At 40.2% G+C, this 24,958-nt stretch overlaps 2 protein-coding genes, 3 long non-coding RNA genes and 1 pseudogene across 6 annotated transcripts; 3 read left to right on the top strand and 3 right to left on the bottom strand.

The window, feature by feature from the left end:
- Positions 1-196: 196 nt before the first annotated feature.
- LOC134207501 (RNA-binding protein spenito-like) lies at positions 197-8,959 on the bottom strand (annotated as a pseudogene).
- Positions 8,960-13,317: 4,358 nt separating this feature from the next.
- Positions 13,318-14,032, bottom strand: LOC134216408 (uncharacterized). The gene is made up of 2 exons (XR_009980655.1): positions 13,826-14,032; positions 13,318-13,632 (listed from the first exon to the last, which is right to left on the bottom strand). It is a non-coding gene; the product is annotated as an uncharacterized LOC134216408 (long non-coding RNA).
- Positions 14,033-16,217: 2,185 nt separating this feature from the next.
- On the top strand, positions 16,218-16,651 carry LOC134216400 (uncharacterized). Its single transcript, XR_009980650.1, has 3 exons — positions 16,218-16,309; positions 16,373-16,447; positions 16,524-16,651. It is a non-coding gene; the product is annotated as an uncharacterized LOC134216400 (long non-coding RNA).
- Positions 16,652-17,713: 1,062 nt separating this feature from the next.
- On the top strand, positions 17,714-18,978 carry LOC134207804 (acyl-CoA-binding protein). The gene is made up of 2 exons (XM_062683733.1): positions 17,714-17,876; positions 18,366-18,978. Exons 1-2 carry the CDS (start codon positions 17,871-17,873, stop codon positions 18,618-18,620), a joined length of 261 nt encoding a protein of 86 aa, XP_062539717.1. The 5' UTR covers positions 17,714-17,870; the 3' UTR covers positions 18,621-18,978.
- Positions 18,979-19,667: 689 nt separating this feature from the next.
- Positions 19,668-21,715, bottom strand: LOC134207803 (rabenosyn-5). 2 transcript variants are annotated; one of them, XM_062683732.1, is made up of 3 exons: positions 21,597-21,715; positions 21,396-21,526; positions 19,668-21,340 (listed from the first exon to the last, which is right to left on the bottom strand). In XM_062683732.1, the coding sequence occupies exon 3, from the start codon at positions 21,321-21,323 to the stop codon at positions 19,734-19,736; it is 1,590 nt and encodes a 529-aa protein (XP_062539716.1). In that variant the 5' UTR covers positions 21,324-21,340; positions 21,396-21,526; positions 21,597-21,715; the 3' UTR covers positions 19,668-19,733. The 2 variants fall into 2 exon arrangements, with proteins under 2 accessions (XP_062539716.1, XP_062539715.1); XM_062683731.1 differs by having other exon boundaries at positions 19,668-21,327; positions 21,396-21,698.
- A 470-nt stretch (positions 21,716-22,185) lies between these two features.
- On the top strand, positions 22,186-22,780 carry LOC134216393 (uncharacterized). The gene is made up of 2 exons (XR_009980646.1): positions 22,186-22,436; positions 22,526-22,780. It is a non-coding gene; the product is annotated as an uncharacterized LOC134216393 (long non-coding RNA).
- The last annotated feature ends 2,178 nt before the right edge of the window (positions 22,781-24,958 follow it).

Raw genomic sequence — 24,958 nt, 5'->3', positions numbered from 1 at the left:
GAAACGGAAGACCCCATTCGAGAAGCAAGCAAACAACTGCGCCCTGAAAAATAGAAGAAAAACAAGCGATACGTTCTGGTGAACAAAACCAATAACAATATGAGCACTCCCTTGCCAAATAAACAGAAGGATGATTCACAATTAAAGCCAGAGGGAATCAAAACGCCATTAACTCAGAAAATAAGAAAATGGTAAATAATTTGAAATTAATGATTTATTGGTTTATTATTAATAAAAACTGTTTTCAGGTCAAGGAAGGAATTGTGGCCGTACGTGAAAACAGCTGGACAGGCGGTCTCCAGGCGCGCACGTTCCTTATCCACATGAGTTGCACGTGGCCCATTTCCTCCGGAACTTGAACTTTCTTGTGCCTCAACACGGAACCAAAACCAAAGTCACTACCGAAAAGTTGTTGCACTCAGGATGTTGCACTCACTCATAACCTGCCAATCCAGCTAGTTGACGTAGATGTGGATCAGTAATCCCAGTTGAGTAACCGCGAATCGAATCCGAAATCTGCTGCGTGATCTGGTCAAGCTTCTCAAGATCATCGGGTCCGATCCAAGATACTACCAACAAGGACGACTATCACCGTAATTCAAGCCCAATCAGGAATCGCAGCACTCGAGAACACGGTTGGAGATCAAGAGATGCGATTAATGCTATGGAGCAGCTACATTAACGTCCGCTGGCAATGCTGTCTTTAGGGCAAACGCCAGCGTTGAAGCCTCGTCATCACCAGCAATTATTGACCTGGAATATAGGATATCGTCAGTAGAAGATTATTACCCAGAATAATATTTAATTCTCGATTTAATTAATAATAAACATGACAGTTTAGTATAGCGTACTTCACTTGGTTCGAATATGTAATGCATTTTACACACATTTAAATATGAAAGAAAACCATCATTTTGAGAAATTCAGTACACATTTAGTTTTGAGAGTAAAATGTTATTTTGAAAGGGTAAATACACATTTAATTTTTAGAGGAAATCGTTATTTTGAAAAGTCGGCTCTTGTCAAAGTTCATTTTGAAGTGACATATTTAGAATTGTAAATTCAACAATCTTATACTTTCTACTGAAAATCACTAACTGATTTTCTTAATTTTACCAACGTTTCTTTCAATTTCACCAACGATTTTTTATTTGTGTGAAGTTAAAGTAATTTTTCATTTGACTTTGATATTATCCCAAATGAATTAAAATAACAAAAACCTCATTTTTATTTTAAATGCGTCGAATTGTACAACTAAATACTGAATTGTTATTAAGATAACTAGAAAGCATAGTAATTTTTACTGCCAATAGTAAAATTAACGCATTTTGTGTTCGTTATAAACACGGTTCGTAGTCTGCACAAATTTAGTGGCGTGTTTTCAATTTAACCCTACAATATACTAATTTTAACTGTAAAGCTACTCTCAGTGTTGAATGAAATCCTGTCGGACAAGCCGATGGATGAGCGGATAGAGAACATTCACACACAGTTGGAAAAAGTTAAAAACGAGACAAAATTGTATTGAAAGTGTGACCATCTCCAACACCGGCTTGCACAATGAACAATATATTTTATAGGGTTACAGCGGTGCGGATTTAAGGATGAATATAAAATAAATGACCAGTTAATTCCGTCTAAATATATAATAAATCGTTATAGTTGTTCACTAGTCTGCAAGATAGATATAAAGATAAATGCGATACTGACTGATATGATGTAATAAATAGGGAACTGCACCTCTCATGGCTCTGATGTTCATCTCATCAAAAACAAACAAATTAATGGTTGAATGGTTGGTTGCTTGAGTGGTTGACGGGTTGGTTTACTGGTTGATTGATTGGTTGTGGTTATTTAGTTGATTAGTTGGTCGGCTGGTTAGGTAGTTGATAAGTTGTTTTGCTGATTGCTTGGTTAATTAGTTGGTTGGTTGCTTGATTGGTTGATTAGTTGGTTGGTTGCTTGATTGCTTGGTAGATTGGTAGCTTGTTTGACTGGTTGGTTACTTGATTGGTTGGTTGATTATTTGGTTGGCTGCTGCTTGATTTGTTAGTTGGTAGTATGGTATGATTGATTGGTTGGCTGCTTGACAGGTTAATTGATTGGTTAGTCGGCTGGTTAGTTGATTATTTGTTTTGTTGGTTGCTTGGTTGTAGCTTGCTTGAATGGTTGGTTGCTTGATTCGTTGGTTATTTGGTTGGTTGGTTGCAGCTTGATTTGTTAGTTGGAAGAATGGTTGATTGGTTGGTTGCTTAATTGTTGGTTGGTTGCCAATCCAACAAACCAATCAGTTTATATGATTGATTGGTTGCTTGACTGGTTGATTGCTTGGTTGGTCGGCTGGTTAGTTGATACTGTTTTGTTCAAGGCGTCTAAGACGAGGTTAGGACTCTCCATTTAATTCCACCAATTATTTTGATATCTTTTCAGATACGTATTTCGACCACAACTGTGTGGTCGTATTCAGTGTCTCGTACTCGACTGTTTTGTTGCTTGCTTGATTAGTTCGTTGGTTGAATAATTGATTGGTTGATTGGTAGATTGCTTGATTGGTTGGTTGATTGATTGGTTGGTTGTTTGGTTGATCGGTTGATTGGTTGCTGCTTGATTTGTTAGGTGGTAGAATGGTTGGTTGGTTGGTTGGTTGGTTGCTTGATTGTTGATTGGTTCTCAATCATACCAACTAATAAGGTTATTTGGTTGATTGGTTGCTTGACTGGTTGATTGATTAGTTGCTTGATTGGTTGGTCGGCTGGTTAGTTCATATGTTGTTTTGTTGGTTGCTTCAATGGTTGCTTGGTTGATTATTAGTTGGTTGGTTGCTTGATTGTTTGGTTGTTTGGTAGCTTGCCTGAATGGCTGATTGCTGGATTAGTTGATTGTTTGCTTTACTGGTTGATTGAATGGTTGGTCGGCTGGCTAGTTGAGTAGTTGTTTTGTTGGTTGCTTGAATGGTTGATTGGTTGGTTGCTTATTTGATTGATTATCTTGTTGGTTGATTGGTTGATTATTTAGTTGTTTGATTGGTAGCTTGCTTGATTGATTGGTTGCTGGATTAGTTGATTGATTGATGGTTGGTTACTTATTTGGTTGATTGGTTGCTTTACTTGATTGCTTGGTTGTGGTTATTTAGTTGATTGGTTGCTTGATTGGTTGGTCATCTCGTTAATTGACAAGTTGATTAGTTGATTGGTTGCTTGATTGGTTGGTTGGTTGCTTGATTGGTTGGTTGGTTGCTTGTTTAGTTGGTTGGTTGCTTGATTGCTTGGTTGATTATTTGGTTGATTGCTGCTTGATTTGTTAGTTGGTAGTATGGTTGATTGGTTTGTTGCTTGACAGGTTGATTGATTGGTTAGTAGGCTGGTTAGTTGATTAGTTGTTTTGTTGGCTGCTTGGTTGATTGGATAATAAGTTGATTGCTGGATTGGTTGGTTATTTAGTTGATTGGTTGTTTGATTGGTTATTGGTTGGTTGCTTGATTGGATGATTAGCTGGTTGGTTGTTTGATTGCTTGCTTGAATTGTTGGTTGCTTGAATGTTGGTTGGTTGCTTGACTGGTTGATGGGTTGGTTGCTTGATTGGTTAGTCGGCTGATTAGTTGTTTAGTTGTTTTGTTGGTTGCTTGGTTAATTGGTTAATAAGTTGATTGGTAGCTTGCTTGAATGGTTGGTTGTTTGATTGGTTAGTTGATTGATTCGTTGGTTATTTGGTTAGTTGGTTGCTGCATGATTTGTTAGTTGGAAGAATGGTTGATTGGTTGGTTGCTTTTTTTATTGATTCCTTGATTGGTTGGTAATTTGTTTGATTGGTTGCTTGACTGGTTGATTGATTGGTTGGTCGGCTCGTTAGTTCATATGTTGTTTTGTTGGTTGCTTGACTGGTTGATTAGTTGGTTGGTTGAATGATTGCTTGGTTGATTGGTAGCTTGCTTTAAAGGTTGGTTATTTGATTGATTGATGCTTGATTTGTTAGTTGGTAGAATGGTTGATTGGTTGGTTGATTGCTTGATTGGTTGGTAATTTGATTGATTGGTTGCTTTACTGGTTGATTGGCTGGTCGGCTGGTTAGTTGATATGTTGTTTTGTTGGTTGCTTCAATGGTTGCTTGGTTGGTTAATTAGTTGATTTGTTGCCTGATTGATTGGTAGCTTGCTTGAATGGCTGATAGCTGGATTAGTTGGTTGGTAGCTTAATTGGTTGATGGGTTGCTTTCAGAGCATAAAATATTCACTTTCATGAAGCACATTCACTCCGACTTTTGACATTCGTGTTTTGATTATTCAAAACATAGAATGACTCACTCAGTTTACTTCTTCATAAATTCATTCAATTGATTACCACTGAGTATGGTAATTGCGCGCGAAAAAACAAAATTAGCCTTTAATTATATTGACATTTGACGCTAAAATGCCCCTCAATTGAACGTCGGGATTAGATCTATGCGTGTAGTTAAATATTTAAATCATCAAAAATGTGTTCAGTTTTACGATTATTTAATAATTTGTGATATTCAAATAAATACTCACTGACCCATATTCATCATGAAAATTGACGGTGCAGAGCCGAATATGAATATGTTTAGAAGTGAAGTGACAAAAAAGGCCGATGGGCTTCATAAAAAATAATCGAATATTTACAGCTCTGGTTGCTTTACCGTTTGATTGAATTGTTGGTCGGCTGATTGGTTGATTAGTTGTTTTTTTTTGGTTTCTTGATTGGTTGATTAGTTGATTGATTGATTGATTGGTTGGTTGCTGCTTGATTTGTTAGTTGGAATAATGGTTGATTGGCTGGTTTCTTTTTTGTTTATTGATTACTTGATTGGTTCATAATTTGGTTGATTGGTTGCTTGAATGGTTGATTAGTTGGTTGGTTGAATGATTGCTTGGTTGATTGGTAGCTTGCTTGAATGGTGGGTTGCTTGATTGATTGGTAGTTTGCTTGAATGGTTGATTATTTGATTGATTGCTGCTTGATTTGTTAGATAGTAGAATAATTGATTGGTTGGTTGATTGCTTGCTTGATTGGTTGGTCGGCTGGTTAGTTGACATGTTGTTTTGTTGGTTGCTTGGTTGGTTGATTAGTTGATTCGTTGCTTGATTGATTGGTGGCTTACTTGAATGGCTGATTGCTGGATTAGTTGGTTGGTTATTTGGTTGATGGGTTGCTTTACCGTTTGATTGAATGGTTGGTCGGCTGGTTGGTTGATTAGTTGTTTTGTTGGTTTCTTGATTGGTTGATTAGTTGATTGATTGGTTTGTTATGCTTGATTAGTTAGTTGGTAGAACTGTTGATTAGTTGATTCCTTGATAGTTGGCTGGTTGCTTAATTGGTTGGTTGGTTGCTTCATTGTTTATTGGTTGCTTGGTTGGTTATTTAATTGATTGGTTGCTTGATTGGCTAATCCAGCAATCAGCCATTCAAGCAAGCTACCAATCAATCAAGCATCGAATCAACTAATCAACCAACCAAGCAACCATTGAAGCAACGAACAAATCAACTAATCAACTAACCAGCCGACCAGCCAATCAAGCAACCAAACAATCAACCAGTCAAGCAACCAATCAACCAAATTATCAACCAATAAATCAATCAACGAGCAATGAAGCAACCATCCAATCACCCATTCTACCAACTAACAAATCAAGCAGCAATCAACCAAACCCATCAACCAAACAACTAACCAATCAAGAAACCTAGCAAACAACATATTAACCAATCAACCAAGAAACCAACAAAACAACTAATCAACTAACCAGCCGACCAACAATCAATCAACCAGTTAAGCAACCAACCAACAATGAAGCAACCAACCAACTATAAACCATTCAACAGTTCTACCAACTAACAAATCAAGCAGCAACCAACCAATCAATCATTCTACCAACTAACAAATCAAGCAACCAACCAATAATCAGGCAACCAACCAACTAATCTACCAATCAAGTAATCAACAAAACAACTAATCAACCCATCAAGCAACCGACCAACAATCAACCAACCAACTAATCAACCAATCAACTAATCAATCAACGAATCAGGCAACCAATCAACTGAATAATTAACTAGTCAACGATTCCAGCAACCAACCAATCAAGCAATCAACTAATCAGCCATTCAAGCAACCAACAAAACAACTAATCAACTAACCAGCCGACCAACCAATCAATTAACCAGTCAAACAACCAATCAACCAAATAACCTCTCCCTCTCCCCCACGGACAACTTAGGCATTGCCTTGCGCCATTCGTGCACATGAGGAAACTTGCCTCTGTCTATCGAACACTCTTCGAGCACATTCAACACATCCACGTCCTGCTTGCTTGGTTCCTGCCCCTCAATAAATAATTTGTAACGTTTCTTTGTGCCATCACTGCTATCGCTCCCACTGCCACTACTTCTAAAATCATCCCCACGTTATTCCACATCAAGGAACTGGTCTTCGTCCGCACTCAGCATCGCTTTGTCCTCACCTGAACGTAACAATGTGGTTAAATCGAATTCGTTTGATTTGTTCGAGAAAACAAAGGACTCGATGGAGGTGTCTAATAAGCCACGTTTGGGTCATCCAAATTGGAATCGCTCTCTAGTTCGGAATCACTGCAACTAAAATACACGTCTTCTTCCTCGCCGGACAGCTCCCCGAACGCCGTGACGGTTGGATTCCGATACATATCGAAATTCCCCAACTGCGTCCCTATAGCAGCTCGACCCAGACTGGAAACCGTTTACTCAGAGCCGTGGCTGAACTGCTGCTGTTACTGATACCGCTCGATGCTGTACCGCCAACTTCCGTTGCTCGCGCCGTTTGGTTGAGCACTTGGCGTGAACCCCGTTGAACCGGTAGTTGCAACAGTGCACCAGCGGATCTTCACGCCACGGCCGACTGCTACATGCTTCTGTTTCTGTGAGAAACGGGAGACGATTCCTGTCTGGATCGGATGTGCCCGCTGTAGGGATCGTAAAGAATTATAAAATGAATAAGAAGTATAAATATATATATAGAAGAAAAATATAAAAATATTATGGAAGTATAAATAATAACCTGGCTGTTGGCGGCCATAAGTTCGTCCTTCTTGTGGATGTAGAAATCAAGGAAGTTTTGCAAACAAATCAGACTGTCGTGCAGACCAGCCGAATTCAACTCTCGACTTTTGTCCAGCAGAACTTTTAGACGATGGATCACACTCCGCGATGTCTCGCTGTTCCTCGATGTTGATCACCGCTACCTGGGCATAGCGCAAGTGCACCTTGCTGGAATCTATCGACCCGAACGCGGCATCCTTTCGGTAGTTGTCGGCCATGGTGACTTCCGAACGCATTCCACTACCGCCTGCTGGAAAAACCCACTTAAATCCAGCATAATGGTGCTGTTGCTGCTTTCGTCCAGGTTCTTGACGTTTTGGCAAACACCTGCAGCGAATTATGCGTAATTAACAGGTACGGATTGCTGATTTTTTAGCGGATGAGTTCCGGTGTTGACGACGTCTGATTACCTAAACGTTTCCGTTTCCTAAACGTTTTATCTGAAACAAACTTAACCAACCGATCGGACTCCACTGCTGGTCGATCGTTGATGTCCTTTCCGTTGGGAGCTGAGGAATTTCACCGTTTCGGTGGCACCGGTGGCACAGTCTGATTTCTTTTTGACAGATGATGCACGAGTACACTGAAACAAATTAGAGCGGGATTGAACAGGCGAGATTTGAAATGATTCAAAAAGATTCAGAAAAATTTACAAAAAAATACAAAAATGATAAAAAAAAATTAATCAAAAGATTCAAGTGTCTAACCCCCTGCTACAGTTCGTTATTCATCATCTTACCTTATGTGTTATCTGCGCCCTCATCCGCAACTCAGGCGATTCCTCCTCGGACCACCACGATTATCAGATGGTCTTCCTTCAGGTTTTGACATGTTCGTTTCAACAATTCTGTCGAAAAATCGCTTGGCGGGAATGAGTAGAGCACACCGGTTGCTTCCGTTTCCTTATTGAGTAAGGATATAACGCCGGCCGCTTCTTTCTGCTTCAAGTAGGACACGAGATTACGCAGTGGACGCGTCTGAACGCTGGCATCATCCGACGATGCTACCGATGACGTCGATCCCGGCAGGCCGAGGAAGATTGCGTGCGACGATGACGTCGATATGCGCTACTGCACATCTTCCAACTTGGGTTGATCGAGGCGTAGTCGCTGAGTAATACGAAGGTGGTGTTTACCTTCCTCGTCCTTCATCAGGCTGTCCACTATTTCGTTGTTTCCGTCCGTTAGGTGCAACTTGGTGGGGAATAGTGAACTCTTCAAAATCAGCGCCCCTTGCCAGAATGTGGTAGATTTCCGTGCGACTTCTGGTAACGTTCTTGCATTCGATAACATGCCATTCCTATGAGAAGACGAATCAGAATCCGAATCAGCCGGACTGCGTCACCTCGGTGAACGGGAGCGAGATCTATCGATTCCTGGTTCACGTGATCCAGAACGACGGCGTGAATCATATTCGCCATCGGCTCCTGATCGACGCCATTCATCATTGTCCCCGTGGTGCGGTGGGCCATCACTATGAAAACTGCCACGGAAACCACCACGCCCGCGGAATCCTCCTCTGCCGCGGAACGGTCTTCCACCATAGCCGTACAATGAATTTTCCTCGTATGATGCACCACCTTCCGGATATTCGTAGTCGGGGGCGCGACGATACTCACCGCCTTCCTCAAAACATCCACTGCGCTTTGAGAACGATGGTGTTGATCCGTTGTCAGCAAAATCGATACGAATACGACGATCTGGTGCCCCTAACGGGAATCCACGCATTTCCTTCACAGCAGCCGTAGCAGCATCAATAGAATCGTACAGAATGTAGGCCTGGGTGTCCCCTTTGTTATATTCGATCTTTTTGATGGCACCAAAACGGTCGAACTCACGCTTCAACTGCGAGTAACGAAACGAACAAACAACAAACGAACCGAAACGACGTCACAAGGTGAGGGAGAAAAACAAACAAACTGTCAAAACGTCAAGAGGGGTAAGTCAGCGCTCGTAAAATATTTATGTAATTCGTCACCCACGAGGGGTATTTTCTTCAAAATGAAGAAGAAGACATGGTGCCCGATTTTCTGATGGCTTTGTACCGGACATTTAGGTCTATGTATTCGTCAATGGTTTGATAGTTCATCAAATAGTAGCGCTGTTATTTGATCAATTTGGTCACCTGTCAGCTGCGCTACTGTTTTAGCAGCGCGTTTAGTAGCGACCGGTAAAGTGTCAAGTAATGATACTGCGCTGACAAACGGTTTATACTCACCACCGGTAATTGTAATCTTATACTACAAAAGTTCAATGTACATAATGAACGCAGTGGTTCATCCCGAAAAAAAATAAATGAAAATTTTATCATCATAATACCTGATGACATGCCTGCTAACATGTATCCTTGTTCCTTTACAGAAATGAAGCTTATGATAAATAAAATACTGCTGGTCACTGATTGAAGATCGTTCAGTGGCTACCATTGGCCAATCTCACCAACGGGATATAATAAGAACTGATGCAGGTAATTTTTTCTTTTCTTCTCGACGTATTTTTTCTAATAAAACTGACATTCTTTTATAATTTACATTTTTCACAGGTTTATATCTATATGTATTGTCTATTCGGAACAAAGTTAATACGCTTTTTAAACCGATGTTGGATTTTTCTCCAGATACAGGCAACCCACTTAACTTTGGAAATAGTGCGCTGGATTCGTCTAAAGATATGCTGAACAACCGGAGGAAAATAAAATAATTTGTAAAACAATTAATTGTATTGTATTTTTATTGTAATATTGGAGTATAATGTATTCTAAATCCTGTTGTATTTCTATTGTAAAACAATAGAAACAGTAATTGAAAACATTTAAAACACAAAGTTTTCTATTGTTTTGTCGCTCGAAATCATCCCATTGAAGAACCGTAAAATCAATTGTTTTGCTCTGAATTTTGTATGGAAAATTTTCGATTTTTTTATTGTAAAGATACATAACACCCCCCCTTTTTATTGTAAAAGTCCCATTTACCATTCATTTTATCGTGGAAACCCATTATTTCTCATGTGATTTTATTGTCAAAATTCCATTATATTCAATGGTAAAAATTATGTTTTAAATGGTGTTGTAACAATAAAATTTATGATATTTTAATGATATTTTTATCCGGGAAGCCATCGGATTGCGGCCGCTATGCTTCCATTTATTTTGTCCGTATACTAAGTATACGGTAAAGGCTATATGATCGCTCCAAAAACAAACTTTTTATAGAAGGCCCGGAGACCCATAGTGTTATATACCAATCGACTCAGTTCGACGAATCGAGGTGATGTCTGTGTGTGTGTGTGTGTGTGTGTGTGTGTGTATGTGTGTGTATGTGTGTGTGTGTGTGCGCAAAACTACTCAAAATGTCACTCATTTTTCGGGCACTTATCCTCAACCGATTTGTTTCGCAACAAGTTGCATTCGACGCAGAATCCTGTCCCATTGTTTCCTATTTGAAATTGGCCAGATCGGACTATGGGATCAGAAGTTATGGCTAAAATACAAATTCATACAAAAAAATCGCGTAAAAAATGTCACTCATTTTTCGGGAACTTATTCTCAACTGATTTGCTTCGGCAAACAAGTTGCATTCAATGCAGAATCCTGTCCCATTGTTTCCTATTTGAAATTGGCCAGATCGAACTATGGGATCAGAAGTTATGGCCAAAATACAAATTCATACGAAAAATCGCGTAAAAAATGTCACTCATTTTTCGGGAACTTATTCTCAACCGATTTGCTCGCAACAAATTGCATTCAATGCAGAATCCTGTCCAATTGTTTCCTATTTGAAATTGGCCAGATCGCACTATGGGATCAGAAGTTATGGCCAAAATACAAATTCATACGAAAAAATCGCGTAAAAAATGTCACTCATTTTTTGGGAACTTATTCTCAACCGATTTGCTCGCGACAAACTGCATTCAATGCAGAATCCTGTCCCATTATTTCCTATTTGAAATTGGCCAGATCGAACTATGGGATCAGAAGTTATGGCCAAAATACAAATTCATACGAAAAAATCGCGTAAAAAATTTCACTCATTTTCCGGGCACTTATCCTCAACCGATTTGCTCACAACAAGTTGCATTCGACGTAGAATCCTGTCCCGTTGTTTCCTATTTGAAATTGGTCAGATCGCACTATGGGATCAGAAGTTATGGCCAAAATACAAATTCATACGAAAAAATCGCGTAAAAAATTTCACTCATTTTTTGGGCACTTATCCTCAACCGATTTGCTCGCAACAAGTTGCATTCGACGCAGAACCCTGTTCCATTGCTTCCTATTTGAAATTGGTCAGATCGGACTATGGGATCAGAAGTTTGGCCAAAATACAAATTCATACGAAAAAATCGCGTAAAAAATTTCACTCATTTTTCGGGCACTTAAACTCAACCGATTTGCTCGCAACAAGTTGCATTCGACGCAGAACCCTGTTCCATTGCTTCCTATTTAAAATTGGCCAGATCGGACTATGGGATCAGAAGTTATGGTCAAAATACAAATTCATACGAAAAAATCGCGTAAAAAATGTCACTAATTTTTCGGGCACTTAGCCTCAACCGATTTGCTCGCAACAAATTGCATTCGACGCAGAATCCTGTCCCATTATTTCCTATTTGAAATTGGCCAGATCGGACTATGGGATCGAAAATTATATCATTTTTTTTTTTAAATCGCTAAAAAAATGTCACTCATTTTTCAGGCACTTTTCCTCAACCGATTTGCTCGCATTTGCATTCGACGCAGAATGTCTCATATTTTCTTATTGAAAATTAGCCAGATCGGACTATGGGCTTAGATGTTATGGTCAAATTACTATTTATTGTGAAAAAGAGTTCAAAAAAGTCTACACACTTAAATCGACAACTTCAGCTGGGTAATATTTTTTACCGATTTAACCCGGTAAACATTGATTTGAACCGAAAGGTCAGTGAATTTACCAAAGAATTACTGAAATTTGTAATAAATTGTACCGAACAATCAGACATGCAAACAAATTTACAGGATATCGGTGAAATAGATTACCGAGCTGCTCAGTTCAACAAATTCTGATTCAAGTTGTCAAAAAAAATACCGAGACCTCAGTGAAAAAAATATACGTTGCTGAGCTTACGGTAATACTTTTACCGAGTTCAGTTCGAACTCGACTCTCATAATCATGACGCTTGATGTGGCGCCATATTGAGTATTCTTTTTCTACGGAGTTCTGAACTGTGTATTAGTTTTGACTCGACTATTTGCGCGGGATTAAAGTTTCAATTAAATTAAATTATATTACGTATAAAAATGGCATTGAGGTAAGTGCAGAAGCGATCTATCTTCCTAACAGAAAAAAAGAAAACAATCTACCTACTTAAATTTTCAGAAAGTTAATTGCATCCGTTCGTTCGCGTACTTAGACAGTGGAAACCTGTATCAAAAGTATTCTCGTCCGAAGCTGCACGTCGCCAAGGTCCACAAATCAACTCCTTCATCTTGATCGTTGTGCACCGCAGTACTCGTCGGATATCTGAGGTAGCGTTACACCTCTGGGATCCAAAATTTCACCCCATTATAAATCCACAGGAACAAAAATTCAGCGGAAAAATCTCGCGAGCTGTAAGGCTACCTTTGGGAACAATCTTCACCGATCGGTTATGTTCGAAAACACTTCGAAAAAATAGTATTTTTAAAATAAATAAACATAATTCTATCAAAAATTTCCGTTTTTCAATTAATTACTTTGAATACAATATAATAATATACAATTTATTCGGTATTTTTATTACCGTAGTCCGTTCTATTTTTTGCAGATCAGTCGGTATTGCTTTACCGAGTGCTCAGTAATAATTGACATTTCACCAATTAGCACTCAAAACCGAGACCTCGGTAACGAGTTGAACTATTTTACCGAGGTGGGAACCGAGAGCTCAGCTGTTGAGAAATCGGTAATCTGGTAACCGAGCCCGGTAAATAAAATTAAGTGTGTAGCTCACTTTCTTAGCACTTATACTTCATCTATTCCCCAAGCAACACAATTTCAACAAATCTGGTTGCAGTAACCATATTGTGACTGAATCCGGTCATATATAAGTTACTGTGATTGATGTGCAATATGTGTACTTCTCAGGTCGCTCGCAACAGATTGCATTCGACGCAGAATCTTGTCCCATTGTTTCCTATAGAAACTTGGCCGGATCGTACATTTGGGTCAAAAGTTATGGCGAAAATACTAATTTTAAAACTACAAAATAAAATGCCATTTTTTGCTCTTATGCTCATCCGATTTATTTGCAACAAATTGCGTTTGGCGAGATTTTTTTTATGCATATAAACAAATATGAAAAATAAGACCAATCCACATATTGGTGTTATTTTAGATTTTTCCAAACCTTTTGAACTAACGAGAAAGGCACCATCACCGCTAGGTGGATTAATCTGGGTTTTATAATTTATTATTCAAATAAATTGCCGCTTCAACAGAATCACCAAAGCACCCGTCGGAGGCGCATATTGGGCACGTAGACACTGCGATGGTTATTTAGTCTTTTCAAAACCGCCGGAACATGCATATTATCTGAAAAAAAACGAGAATCCTATGAGTATACCACTATATGCTCTGATTTCACCAGCAAAACAATGCCTAACTTCGTTCTTGCTGTTTATTGAAATAGTTTTTCGATCCTTTTTGCCTTTCTCGTACACCAAGGTGGTATCGAAAAGGCTAGTATATTCACTCCAAAGACGATTTTTTTATAAACTTAACATACCTTCCAATTCCGTTGCCGACAGGACCTAAGCCGTGGCCTCGACCGTGGCATTCCCTGGCCTGAAAACCAGAATGGTATATTCACGTCAGCTCAGCTTCTCCATTCCTAGCAAGATTCCGACGCACCACTTATCCCGTTTTAAAATTAGACGCACCATCGGACAGCGGACGGACGAAGCCGCGGTTGAAAAAACTGATTCCTTTTTTGTCTTTTGTTTTTTGTTGATGAGAGTGACAGCTGCTTTGAAATGAGAGGCACTATGGGAATTATTTAAAAAATAAATGGACAAAACACAGTTTTAATGAATATTATGGAAAATATTTTATTTTAGGAGTCTGCCAGAGAAAACACGAAGAGCGATGCGATGTGACAAACCCATGCAAAGGAATTTCTTAAGAAATTCGCATGAGTCTGTCGCACATTGCTTTGTTTGTCGAATTGCAATATATAACGTATGGCGCCGTCACGTTTAGTATGGCTTTCTCATATGCGTGTAAACAAAGTTAATAACTCTCGAGATAATTCTAACGATCGATAACAAACCAATCATTTAGGTGATAATCCAAATAATTGTGTTTTTACCTCCAGATATTCCATAGTGCTTGTTCGTTTCATGTGAGAACGTTTTTTTCCTCTCTTTCATGCTCAAAGGTTCCTCGTGTTGATTGAATTAACAGTTCTACAATTTTCCGATTGAATGGGAGCACTTTTGATTTCACAATGAGAACTAGTAAAAAATAACTTTCAAATGAAAAAAATACTTTGACAACAACTAAAACCACTTTCATTTTTAAGAAAACTAAGCACTTTTCAAGTGGAAAGTGCAAAACTTTCTCTGAAACCATGTTTGTTTTTTGTGTGTAGGTATACTCGAAAGCATCCTTGACCGAATCGGGAATCTAACTCGCCATCTCCGGAGGGCAATTCTACGCTTTTGATCCCAAGGCTAGCTGAAGACCCGTCGTAGTAAATTTTTTCACCGTTATTCCTTCTAGAATTTCTTCCGGGGATTTATACTTGCAGTCGAAGAAATTCCTCATGAAATTGCCACCAGTTTTCCCACAAGAATCTCTTGACAAATTCCAGCAGGAATGCTTCCACAGTTTTTTTTTCTCTGAAGGATGTCTCGGAGAAAAAAAAATTGTAACAACATCCGAAATAATCCGGAGAGTTTTCAAATGAAACCACAAAAAATATATAGGGCTTTTCCAATAAATAAAATCCCGAGAAAATTTGGAAGAAATCCTAAAACTATTCTGGGAAGTTTCTTAAAAGAACACAAAGATTTCTGGAGAACTCCCGGAGGGATCCAAGATGATTTTCCAAAACAAATCATTTTTAAACGAACGACAAAAAAGATAAACTTGCAGGAGCTTTTCTGTAGGAAATACCTAAAGAACATACTGAACAATTACTAAAGGAACCTTCGGAAGCATTCCTGGAAGACCTTCCCTTGGAATAACTATAATAACAAAATAAAAACAGTGGAATTTTCTTTCGCGAGAAATCCATGAATATTTTGGGCTCTAGCGGTCGCCGGTGCGCATCGCTCCTCATTATAGCTGATCCATTACTGTAATCATTTCTTCGCGAAGTTGAACTGGGGCACTAGTTAAAAAAATGAATATTCTCCTTGTTTTTTAATTCACGTTGAAATTTTTCTGAAAAAAAAACAGATTTTCTGCAATTTTTTATCAATAACAAAGTGACGTTTCACAAAATAGCAGTACGGGGCGCTAAATTTGGAGACTCACGGCTAATTTTGAGTTGCGTTCTTATTTTACATTCCCGTTTAGATACCTCCGGTGTAAAAGTGGGTCCCTACCAGGGGCCCGGAAATAGCGATAGGGACCCAGATGGGGACTCCCGTGGAGGTGCTCTTAATGGCTCAACTCTTCGCGGTGATAACGCGCAAGCAAAGATTGCGCAGCAGCGCGCCCATAAGCTTTTACACAGGGTGTGAGTCTGTGCTGTTTAATTTAATAAGCCGCCGAATGGAGTTGCCATAGTTGAATTAGGTTCTGCAGCGTCTGTATCTAACCTCAAACTGATGACAGATTAGTAGTACTTCGCGTTGGACTCGGGGGCAGCCAACCAATCACGAACTCGAACTTTGTCGGAGTCCTCGTCGGAGTCAGTGGAAAGTACTACTGAACTGTCAAAAAAGTTCATTTGACGAGGACCGAATTCATTCGTGACGTCATGCTGCAGAACCTAATAGCCGCCGTGTGTAAAGTAAATGGGCGCGCTCCACACGGTTGGATCGCTTTACCCATTGATGGGTAAAAAAGTATACATTTTTTGGTAGCATAACGAACTGTCAAAAAAGGGGTAATTTTTTATACTGATCAATGGATGAAAAAATACCCATTTTAACAACCTGCATGGAGTAGGAAAAATGGGTGAAAAAGTAGTTGTAAATAATTTCAAAATTCTTGCAGGCAGGAACCATCACGATTTTCATTTAATATATCAAAACGTAACGTAAGTATTCGATTTATTTATATTGAATGCAAATTTTGGTAATCTACACTTATTTCGTATCAGGTTTTCGACTAGATGAAGATTCGAACGCTCTTCTTCATTATTTTCAATTCATGACGAAGCAAGATGGAGAAAAAGGTAGGTGTTTATTGTTTGATTTGCATTCAACAGTGGTTAATATTAATATTAACAATGTATTTACTTTCTTCAACAGGTGGAATAAAATATGAAATCAAAACCTTATAACCGAGCTTATAATCTGGAAATCCAGGACCCTCTGGGCTCCCGGACCGTCATCATCCGCAGCTGGTTCTCTGGTGCTTCTGGTGCTCACGCAAAAAAGGCTGATATTATATTTGTATTATTTTTATTATGTGTTTATAATATTTGTTTTGTATTTATATTATGAAGGAATAAAAAATGCATGTTTGCAAATTTTTAAACATTAACTTACACTATTTTAACTTCAACGAAAATGCTCCCAAATCTGTTCCTAAAAATGGGTTTTTATTCACCCATTTTTATCAAAAAATTGCTTCCTCCAATGGGTAAAATTATACCCATCTATTGACAGAAACACCTTTTACCCATTAATGGGTAAACTAGATTTACCCATTAAATGGGGAGAGACACTTCTAGCGGAAATGGGTGTTTTTTCACCCATTAATGGGTTTTTGCAAACAACCGTGCAGCGCAATTCAACGGAGGCTGATTCAGATGATAACGATCTGAGTGTTTATCTTGGGATGCATAATAGTTACCAGATAAACATATGATGAAATATTGTCGCTGTCGTCGCTGTCCGGAACATCTTTTGCTGGCGAGGATAGGGGATCTAAATGTCAATGAAGGAAAAATACATACGATATGACAGTTAGGTACCACACATGTTTCGGACAGCAGAACGAAGGGAACCGAAGCGACAATCTTTATCTTGTATTGCGCTTTTTGCACTTAAGAGTATTGCGAGATTTTTTTTCTCCCAGTCATCTTTTTCTCACACTCAATACACTCAAAAAAGTTTGATTTTCCGTGTATAATATTTGTGTGTGAGTGCTCAATCTGAAAACAAATAGACGTCAAATCATGGCGGGAATCGATTTAGTGTACACGCTTACATGTGACTAACGAGTAATGGGTTATAATTGGGTAAATTTCAGTAACAAAAATCGATCAACCCGAAATGAGAGTGAGTGTGAGAAAAAGAAGCGGGCAAATCACAATCTACACATTAACTCTTCAAATTGGTGAAATCGGCAATAACTAAAATATCTTTTGTGTTTTCCCCTTAATTCGTACTTCTCCGTGTATAGAGCTGCCCGTTATTTTGAGCTCCCAATGATGGTGATGATTAACAATGATGACAGCGAGGGGAAAAGATGCTGATGACAAAGGAGATATTCCATCGGTGAGGCGGCTGAGAAAAAAGGCAACAGAAAAGCATAAAACCGCTAGATACGTCGTTGGAAGAAGACGTGCTCTTCAAAATTAAAAGTCTTGATATTGAAAATTAGTTAAAATTTTAGGTTGAAAAGTTAACTACAAAAGTTCCTTGTGCAATATGTCTGTAAGTACCTATGAATATGTCTGAAGATTTTAATAAGGAAATAATGTCTTTCAAGAGTTGCTACATCGATATCTTTTTTATGACGTAGAGGTTATCTTTTAAAAGATGGAGTGAGATCATCTCCATGGTTGAGTAGCTTTTTTGTAACAACAACACGATAGTCTCGTGGCCTTTTCTCATACTTTGTGAATCAAAATGCTTTATAAACACTCGAATAGTTTGTTTGGCAATAGACGATTAGGCTATACTTTAATATATTTAAAGTTAAAATAATTTTTTTAAGTGTATGCAATAAAGTTACCCACTTTACAAAATTGATTTTATAAGATTTTTATGCCTGCGTCATATACATTATTCCAAGTTAAACCCAGATGTAAAATTTGGCATTGAAAGCTTGTAGTCGGAATGGACTATTAAGTACCTTACATAAAACCGCCATCTCCTGTAAATTAAATACCTAAATGAGTTTGTTTTTTTGTGCAAACACAGACCTTTGAACAAGCCGTCGAAGATGTGAAGAACTTGAAAGTCACACCGTCCGATGCCGATCTGCTGGAGGTTTACGGCCTGTACAAGCAGGCCACGGTCGGTGATTGCAACACCGACAAACCGGGCTTCCTGGACTTCAAGGGCAAATCCAAGTGGGAGGCGTGGAACGGCCGTAAGGGAATGTCCCAGGACGATGCCAAGCAGGCATACGTCGATAAGGTGGCCAAGCTGGTGGAGCAGCATGGCATGAAGTAGGAGCGCCGGACGGATGATAAACCTTCAAAGAGACGCACACCGATGCTATTCGGACGGGAAGGAGTGCTTTACTCATATATGGAATCTCATACCCAGGAACTCAGGGTACGGTTCATAGAATTAAGAATGATACTGATTTTCTTTTGCTAAAAGTCTGGTGATAGGGGTTTCGGACTATTGTTGCTTGATTAAGAATCAAAAAGAACAGTGAATTACTCATCAAGTTAAGGTATGTTTTTGAAATATTGATATCTTTTGTTGGATTTTTCTTAGCTATTTATAATAAGTTCAATAGCAATAAATTAACCGTACTTGCAGAAATTTCGATAATACATCAAAAAGCATTTAAGATGAAAAACATATTTCGTTAAGTTAATTTGCAAGAAAGCCTTAAAAACAATGTGAATGTAGGTATGTGGAACATGTATGGAACTCCGAATTTATTCGACGAGAATCGGTTACATTGTTAGCTTTATTTTATTATATGACTTTAGTCTACGAGTAGAGTAACGTGAGGTTGGGACAACAAACCTGGGACATACGGTCTTTGATATTTAGAAAGCCCAGTAAGATGATGACGTCTGCGAAAATAAACCAGCATTATCAAAAAGCAGGACCTGGATTTAGTGGCTTCTGTCTGGCGCAATATCTAAAACGTGCTAATCGAATAAACGTGGTGTAAAACGAAGAAAAGAATTTGGCACCTGGCACGTGTTATAAAAGGGAACTGCGACGGGACAAACGGATGTGTGCTTTATAATGAACTGCAACATTCGAACAAGTCATTTTTTCCGATAACGTAAAAAAAAACTGCCATGCTAATATGTGGCGAAGCAAAGCAAAAATCTTGTCCGGGATATGCTCCACAGCCATCGACGTTGAAGTGCTATTCCGCGGTATTTGGGCCTTTTGATGATGATATCATTGCTTCCGCGCTGATGAAGGATACACGATCCGTATGGTAAGTGTCTTCTGCAATTAACCATCATATAAATTTCCCTATTTTATGATGAATGAGATTTTTTTCATAAACTGAAACAAATCATGCAATTTAAACAAATTTTATTCAGTATCTGATTCAAAGCTGAAAGACTAATACTCTTCTCGACCCTTTTATTGCCCGCTTGCACCGGCCTCGGTGCGTCTCTGTCGCTCGTAGAACTCCTGCGTCAGCTCGCTCAAATTTCGCTCTAACGTTTCAACTTCCTCGAACCGCAGGGCCTCCCTCGCTTGCTTAATATATCCCTTAACAATATTTATCTGATCTATCAATGGATCGGTACTGCTCGAAACGGCCACTCCTGCCGCCTGGTAGCCGCTCCAGTTGTCCGATCCGGCCACCGTGGTGGCCCCGTAGAACCTTCCGTTCGTCATTTCCGCCGTGGAAGCCGTACTGGAACTTGAACTACCGTTGTAGTTCGCCGTCGTCTCCGATTGCAGTTCGTACCGCTCGTAAGCCTCCAGCGCCAGCCTTCTTTCCCTCTCAATCCTTCGGGCGGTCTCCTGCTTCTTTCGCAGTTGAATCTTCTTAATCTCGTCCTCAACCGGCAGTGGAGGAATCGACAACATACGCTCTTTGATAAACGAAACACACGATAGTCGAATCGCTTTCTTCAACGCTTCCTCTCGACTCCCCTGCACGAACGGAATGGACAAAACTGTTTTACTAATATTATCGATCCGTTCTGCTGCCCGCCCAATCTTCTCGCGCAAAGCACTGGCGTCTGAGAGCCGGTAAATGGCGTCGCCTTCATACAAACTGCCAATTATCTTGGAATACATTGGAATGTCTGGTTCGATGTCTTTCTTTTCCTGCAGCAGTCTATCATACAACTTTGTAATCAAAGGCCGATCCGATCTGGAGTCCTGCATCTCCTTCCGGTTCATCAGCAGATGCAAACAATGCTCACATACTCTGAAACCCGACGCTTCATGATCCTTGCCCTGATCTTCAACCGCAGAAACCGCTTTTGCCCCCTCCAGCCCCGGGCTAACCGGTTGCACAATCGCTCGGGCTTCCTCAAACGACAAATGAAACGAACATCCGTCGCACATGACCGATCCACAAACCCGACAATGGTGCTGCCTCCTCGTCAATCCAAAACTTTTCGCACAGCTCGGACACAACTTCACTAGCTTTCCATCGATCCACGGCACCTTGCTCTGCTCGTGCTTCTTCCGCGCATCCATATCACTCGGCAATCCATCCAGCAGCTTATCCAGTCGTATAATCAACTTGTTCGTCTCGGAAGCATACCTCTCCAGTCTAGGATTCCGTACCGCCTTGAAATAGCTCATATGGTCACAATCCGTACCCACCATCTGATCAATGGACATCAAAATCGGATTCACCACCGCAACGGCGCGCTCTTGCCTCCCACCACCAACCACCTGCAGGGAACTGTCTAAACTCCGCGCCAAATCTGTGGCCGTTTCGTCCAAGTTGAGAATTTTCTTTTTCGCAAAGCTGAACATTTCCTTCAATGACTTCAGCAGATCCTGCTCCTCCGAATGCTGTTGTTCGACGTGAACCGTTAGTCGTTCCGGTGTTTTTAAATCCGCTTTACAGATCGGGCATAGGAAGCCCTCCAGGATCTCCGTATCATCATGATCTAGCAGAAGGAATCCACTGTCACTCTTCCCACCGCCGTAGCCCGACGGCGGCTTTGATAGGTCATCCGGTTCTTCGAAAGGGTTGGACATATTCCTGGCAAATAAGACTTTTGTCGTCCTCAATTGCGAATGCTCAGTGCAAAATCAATTAAGCACTCTTACCTCACCAATCAGCAGGGCTGACGCCCCCTTTTCCGATACGCACTTCAGAAACAAAGGACGGGCAACTCGGGGCAACTCCTACGACGATATAAAATGTCCTACTCAGAACAGATCAGCACGCAGCTGAATATCTACCGATCAGAATTGAATTAAAGACAATTAAACAAACTATTGAATTGTTTCAAGCAGATGACGAATTACGATTTCGGTAGAAACTGCCACTGATAAAAAAAAATTGACGTTTTCTCCAGCTGCTTCGCACTCGTACTTTCACCATCTTTCTGAGATCCACCCATCCCACCACCCTCAGCATACCCAACGAACAACGGCCGCAGAGGAGGAATCAAAATAAAAGCATAAAATTAAAGCAGAAACGTCATAATCCGGGAAAATATCGAGCGAAACAGTTAAAAATATCCGATCCGAACCATTCCAGGTGAAATCAGGGGTGATTCAGTTTCATTCCAAATTTTCGACCACTATTCTAGTCTGAATCTGGAGTAAAATAGAACAAACTCTCTGGTTTCCCCAGCAGTGTTCCATTCATGTTTTCCAAATTTTTAATTAAATAAAATCATTATGTTGCTGCCAAGAAAGGCGCCGTAACTGCAAAGTGGATTGACCCAAGGGGTTAGAAACTTTGCCACAACGTGGCAACACCGACTTTTGCACCACGAAACACCTTTTAACACACTTCGGCACATTCAGTGATTCACTGAAAAGTATCTTGGCATCACTGCATATCATTTGACGTTTGTTTATTTTGTTTATTTTGTTGACCTCAGATTAATTACGGTGATTCCATGAGACGTGATTCCTGTGTTCTTGAAGCGCCGTGTTCTGGACAAGCTGCGTGTGGCTGACATCGCAAACCTAAGCATGGAACCGATTCAGCCCCGTTGTTTTGGTGGGACATGTCCGGCAATAGATGGTACCACAGAGAAGACTTCCGCCTCTTCAACGTCGCCGAACACATTTTCTCCAGCTGCAGCAAGCTTGTCCCTCATTGTGAGCTCGTCACAAAGATTTTAGTGAAACAAGGTGCTGACACTGGTGCCGATTGCTTCTGCAGTTCAACATTATTTTTGTTTTTCTCGTCAAACGAATGTCTCGCCTGTTCGAAATTGTAGCCCGCTTGGTTCTTGTGCAAGATTGGAACAAGCTCGTCAATGCTCTGCGGAATGTGATATTTTGACTTGATCATTGAGCTTTTCGAAAATTTCTAAATGCTTTCCTAAAAGGGAGTCGTACTTCTTCAGGACGTTCAAAAGTCGGTAAGCTTGAAATAGGACAGAAATTACGATGAATCCGGATGAATATAACAGAAAATGTGTTTCGGATTAATGCGATCAATATTAAAGTTCAAGTTTTTGTAATCTAAATAATTTGTAAATTGTTCAATTGGAAACTAAACCATTGAGATATTTGAAAAGAAATCCCACAGCTTTCGCTTACCTATCCTCTTTAATCTGTCAGATTTTACAACTCATACATCCCTGTGGCGGAGGTTTGGAGAGAAACATATATTCTACAGTCCCTGCTTGTCTTGTACTTTTGACTGTTCTCGAGATGGGATTCCAGACATACAAAAGTAGGGTATGCTGCTAGCTGTACTATAAAACAGGTTTGTATTGTTGTTTATTTTATTAATGTGAAATTTAGGGTAGGTGTTTCTTAGAAACCGGTGTTCGCTATTTGCTCGCTTCATGCTCATGAAGTGCGTTCGACGCCCTTCGTAGTAACTTCCGTAACCCCTCTACTGGCTGTAACTCCCGTAGCCAGATTGAGAATATTGCTGGTTTCGCGTGTTGTGGTCATACGATGAACTGTCTCCGTACTGTTGAGAGATTGTAGAGACGGTATTACCCTGTCCACTAGGCAGAAACTAGAATCAATGAATGAGGGTTAAATTTAAATGATTTATGTTTCGCCTGTGAAAGAAAAAGGAATTAAATATTTACTCACTTCTTCTTGGCCTCGTTCGTCTTGGTCATGATAGTCTGCAATGCCTTCTGGGTCTTCTGCAAGCCCTTGCAGTATTTTCAAGGTCCTCCAAAGGATCCACTTTGCGTTGAACAAGGGGAAACCGGTTCCAGTCCGTCGCGGCCCATGAAATGTTGCATAATTTTAGCACCTCCTTCTCGTCGATAGATCTGTCAACTGCAGGGCCACTATCGTGTTACAGAAATTTTTCTCCGGGAATGATTCTTCAATTCCAAATTGACCTGCTTGTGGTCCTTCTACATCTTGTTGATAAACCTGGCGTGCTTGATGACAACATTACCGGCGATTGTTTTATTCTTTGATTCTTCGCAGTCGTAAGATACGTCTGACACAGCTGGATGCACTTGTCCAAATCACCCCGACGTCGTTCACGATTTGTCCTCCGATAGACCACCTGCATCGTATTCAGACTAACCTTCTCTCCTAGTTCGCAAGTGTCGGGGACTTTGCGTTGTTCTGCGACTCTTCAAAGGCGGCCACATCAGGTGCAAGCTCGGTTTGTCCGCATGAGCCTAAAGACGTCGTACAATGCACAGCCGGTCAAGACGCTTGAAAAGGCTGGGATACGCTTTTCTTTGTCTTGTTCGATCTCGTTACCAAGATATTCTATCCAGTTCTTTCAGGTTTCGCATGGAAGTATGGATGCTTGATACCTTCTTCGTGGGTTGAGCGAGCGGTGACGGCGACAGCAGTTATGTGCCTTGATTTTACCGAGACTTTTCGAAAATGCCGTAACAACGACATCAGTTAACAATCCGCATTTTCCCGATGTTTTTAAAACTTTTACCGATGTAAATAGTTTGAAAAATTTAAAATAAAAACAAAAAATTCCGAGTCCGCGCGAGTGATTTTTTCAACTTCTGTCATTTTTTGGACAGTGTTGCCTTTTTTTGAAAAGTCATTCTGACAGCAATCGGTGAACGTTCAACACCGGAAAACACACTTTGACACACAGAAACACACGGAAGAGCAGCTCAACACAATTTGGTGTGGTAGAGTTTCTAACCCCTTGGATTATTCCTTCCAAGAGTTCCGCTGGGAATTCCCAGAGGAGTTCCTCTGGGAATTCTTTCGGAAGTTTCTCTGGGAACTCTCTAGGAATTCCCCCGAGAGTTCTTCTGGGAATTCTTCCAGAAGTATCTCTGATTATTCCTCCAGGAGTTCTGCTGGGAACTCTCACAAGAGTTCCTCTGGAAATTCTTTCGGAAGTTTTTCTGGGAATTCCCCAAGGAGCTTCTCTGATTATTCATCCAGAAGATCCGCTGAGAATTCCTCCAGGAGTTCCACTTAGGATTCCCCCAGGAGTTTCTCTGGGAATTCCACCAGCAGTTTCACTGAGAATCCTTTGAAGAGTTCCACTGGGAATTCGTCAAATTCCTCAAATTCCTTCGGAAGTTCCTCTAGGAATTCTTTCGGAAGATCATCTAGGAATTCCTTCGGAAGATCCTCTAGGAGTTCATTCGGAAGTTCGTCACGGAATTCCTTCGAAAGTTCCTCTAGGAATTCCTTCGGAAGTTCCTCTAGGAATTCCTTCGGAAGTTCCTCCTTCCTTCGGAAAT

Source organism: Armigeres subalbatus, chromosome 1 (genome assembly GCF_024139115.2).
Source record: "Armigeres subalbatus isolate Guangzhou_Male chromosome 1, GZ_Asu_2, whole genome shotgun sequence".
NCBI classification, from domain to species: Eukaryota; Metazoa; Arthropoda; class Insecta; order Diptera; family Culicidae; genus Armigeres; species Armigeres subalbatus.
The sequence above is the reverse complement of the archived record's forward strand: the minus strand, read 5'-3'. Positions and strand labels throughout refer to the sequence as shown.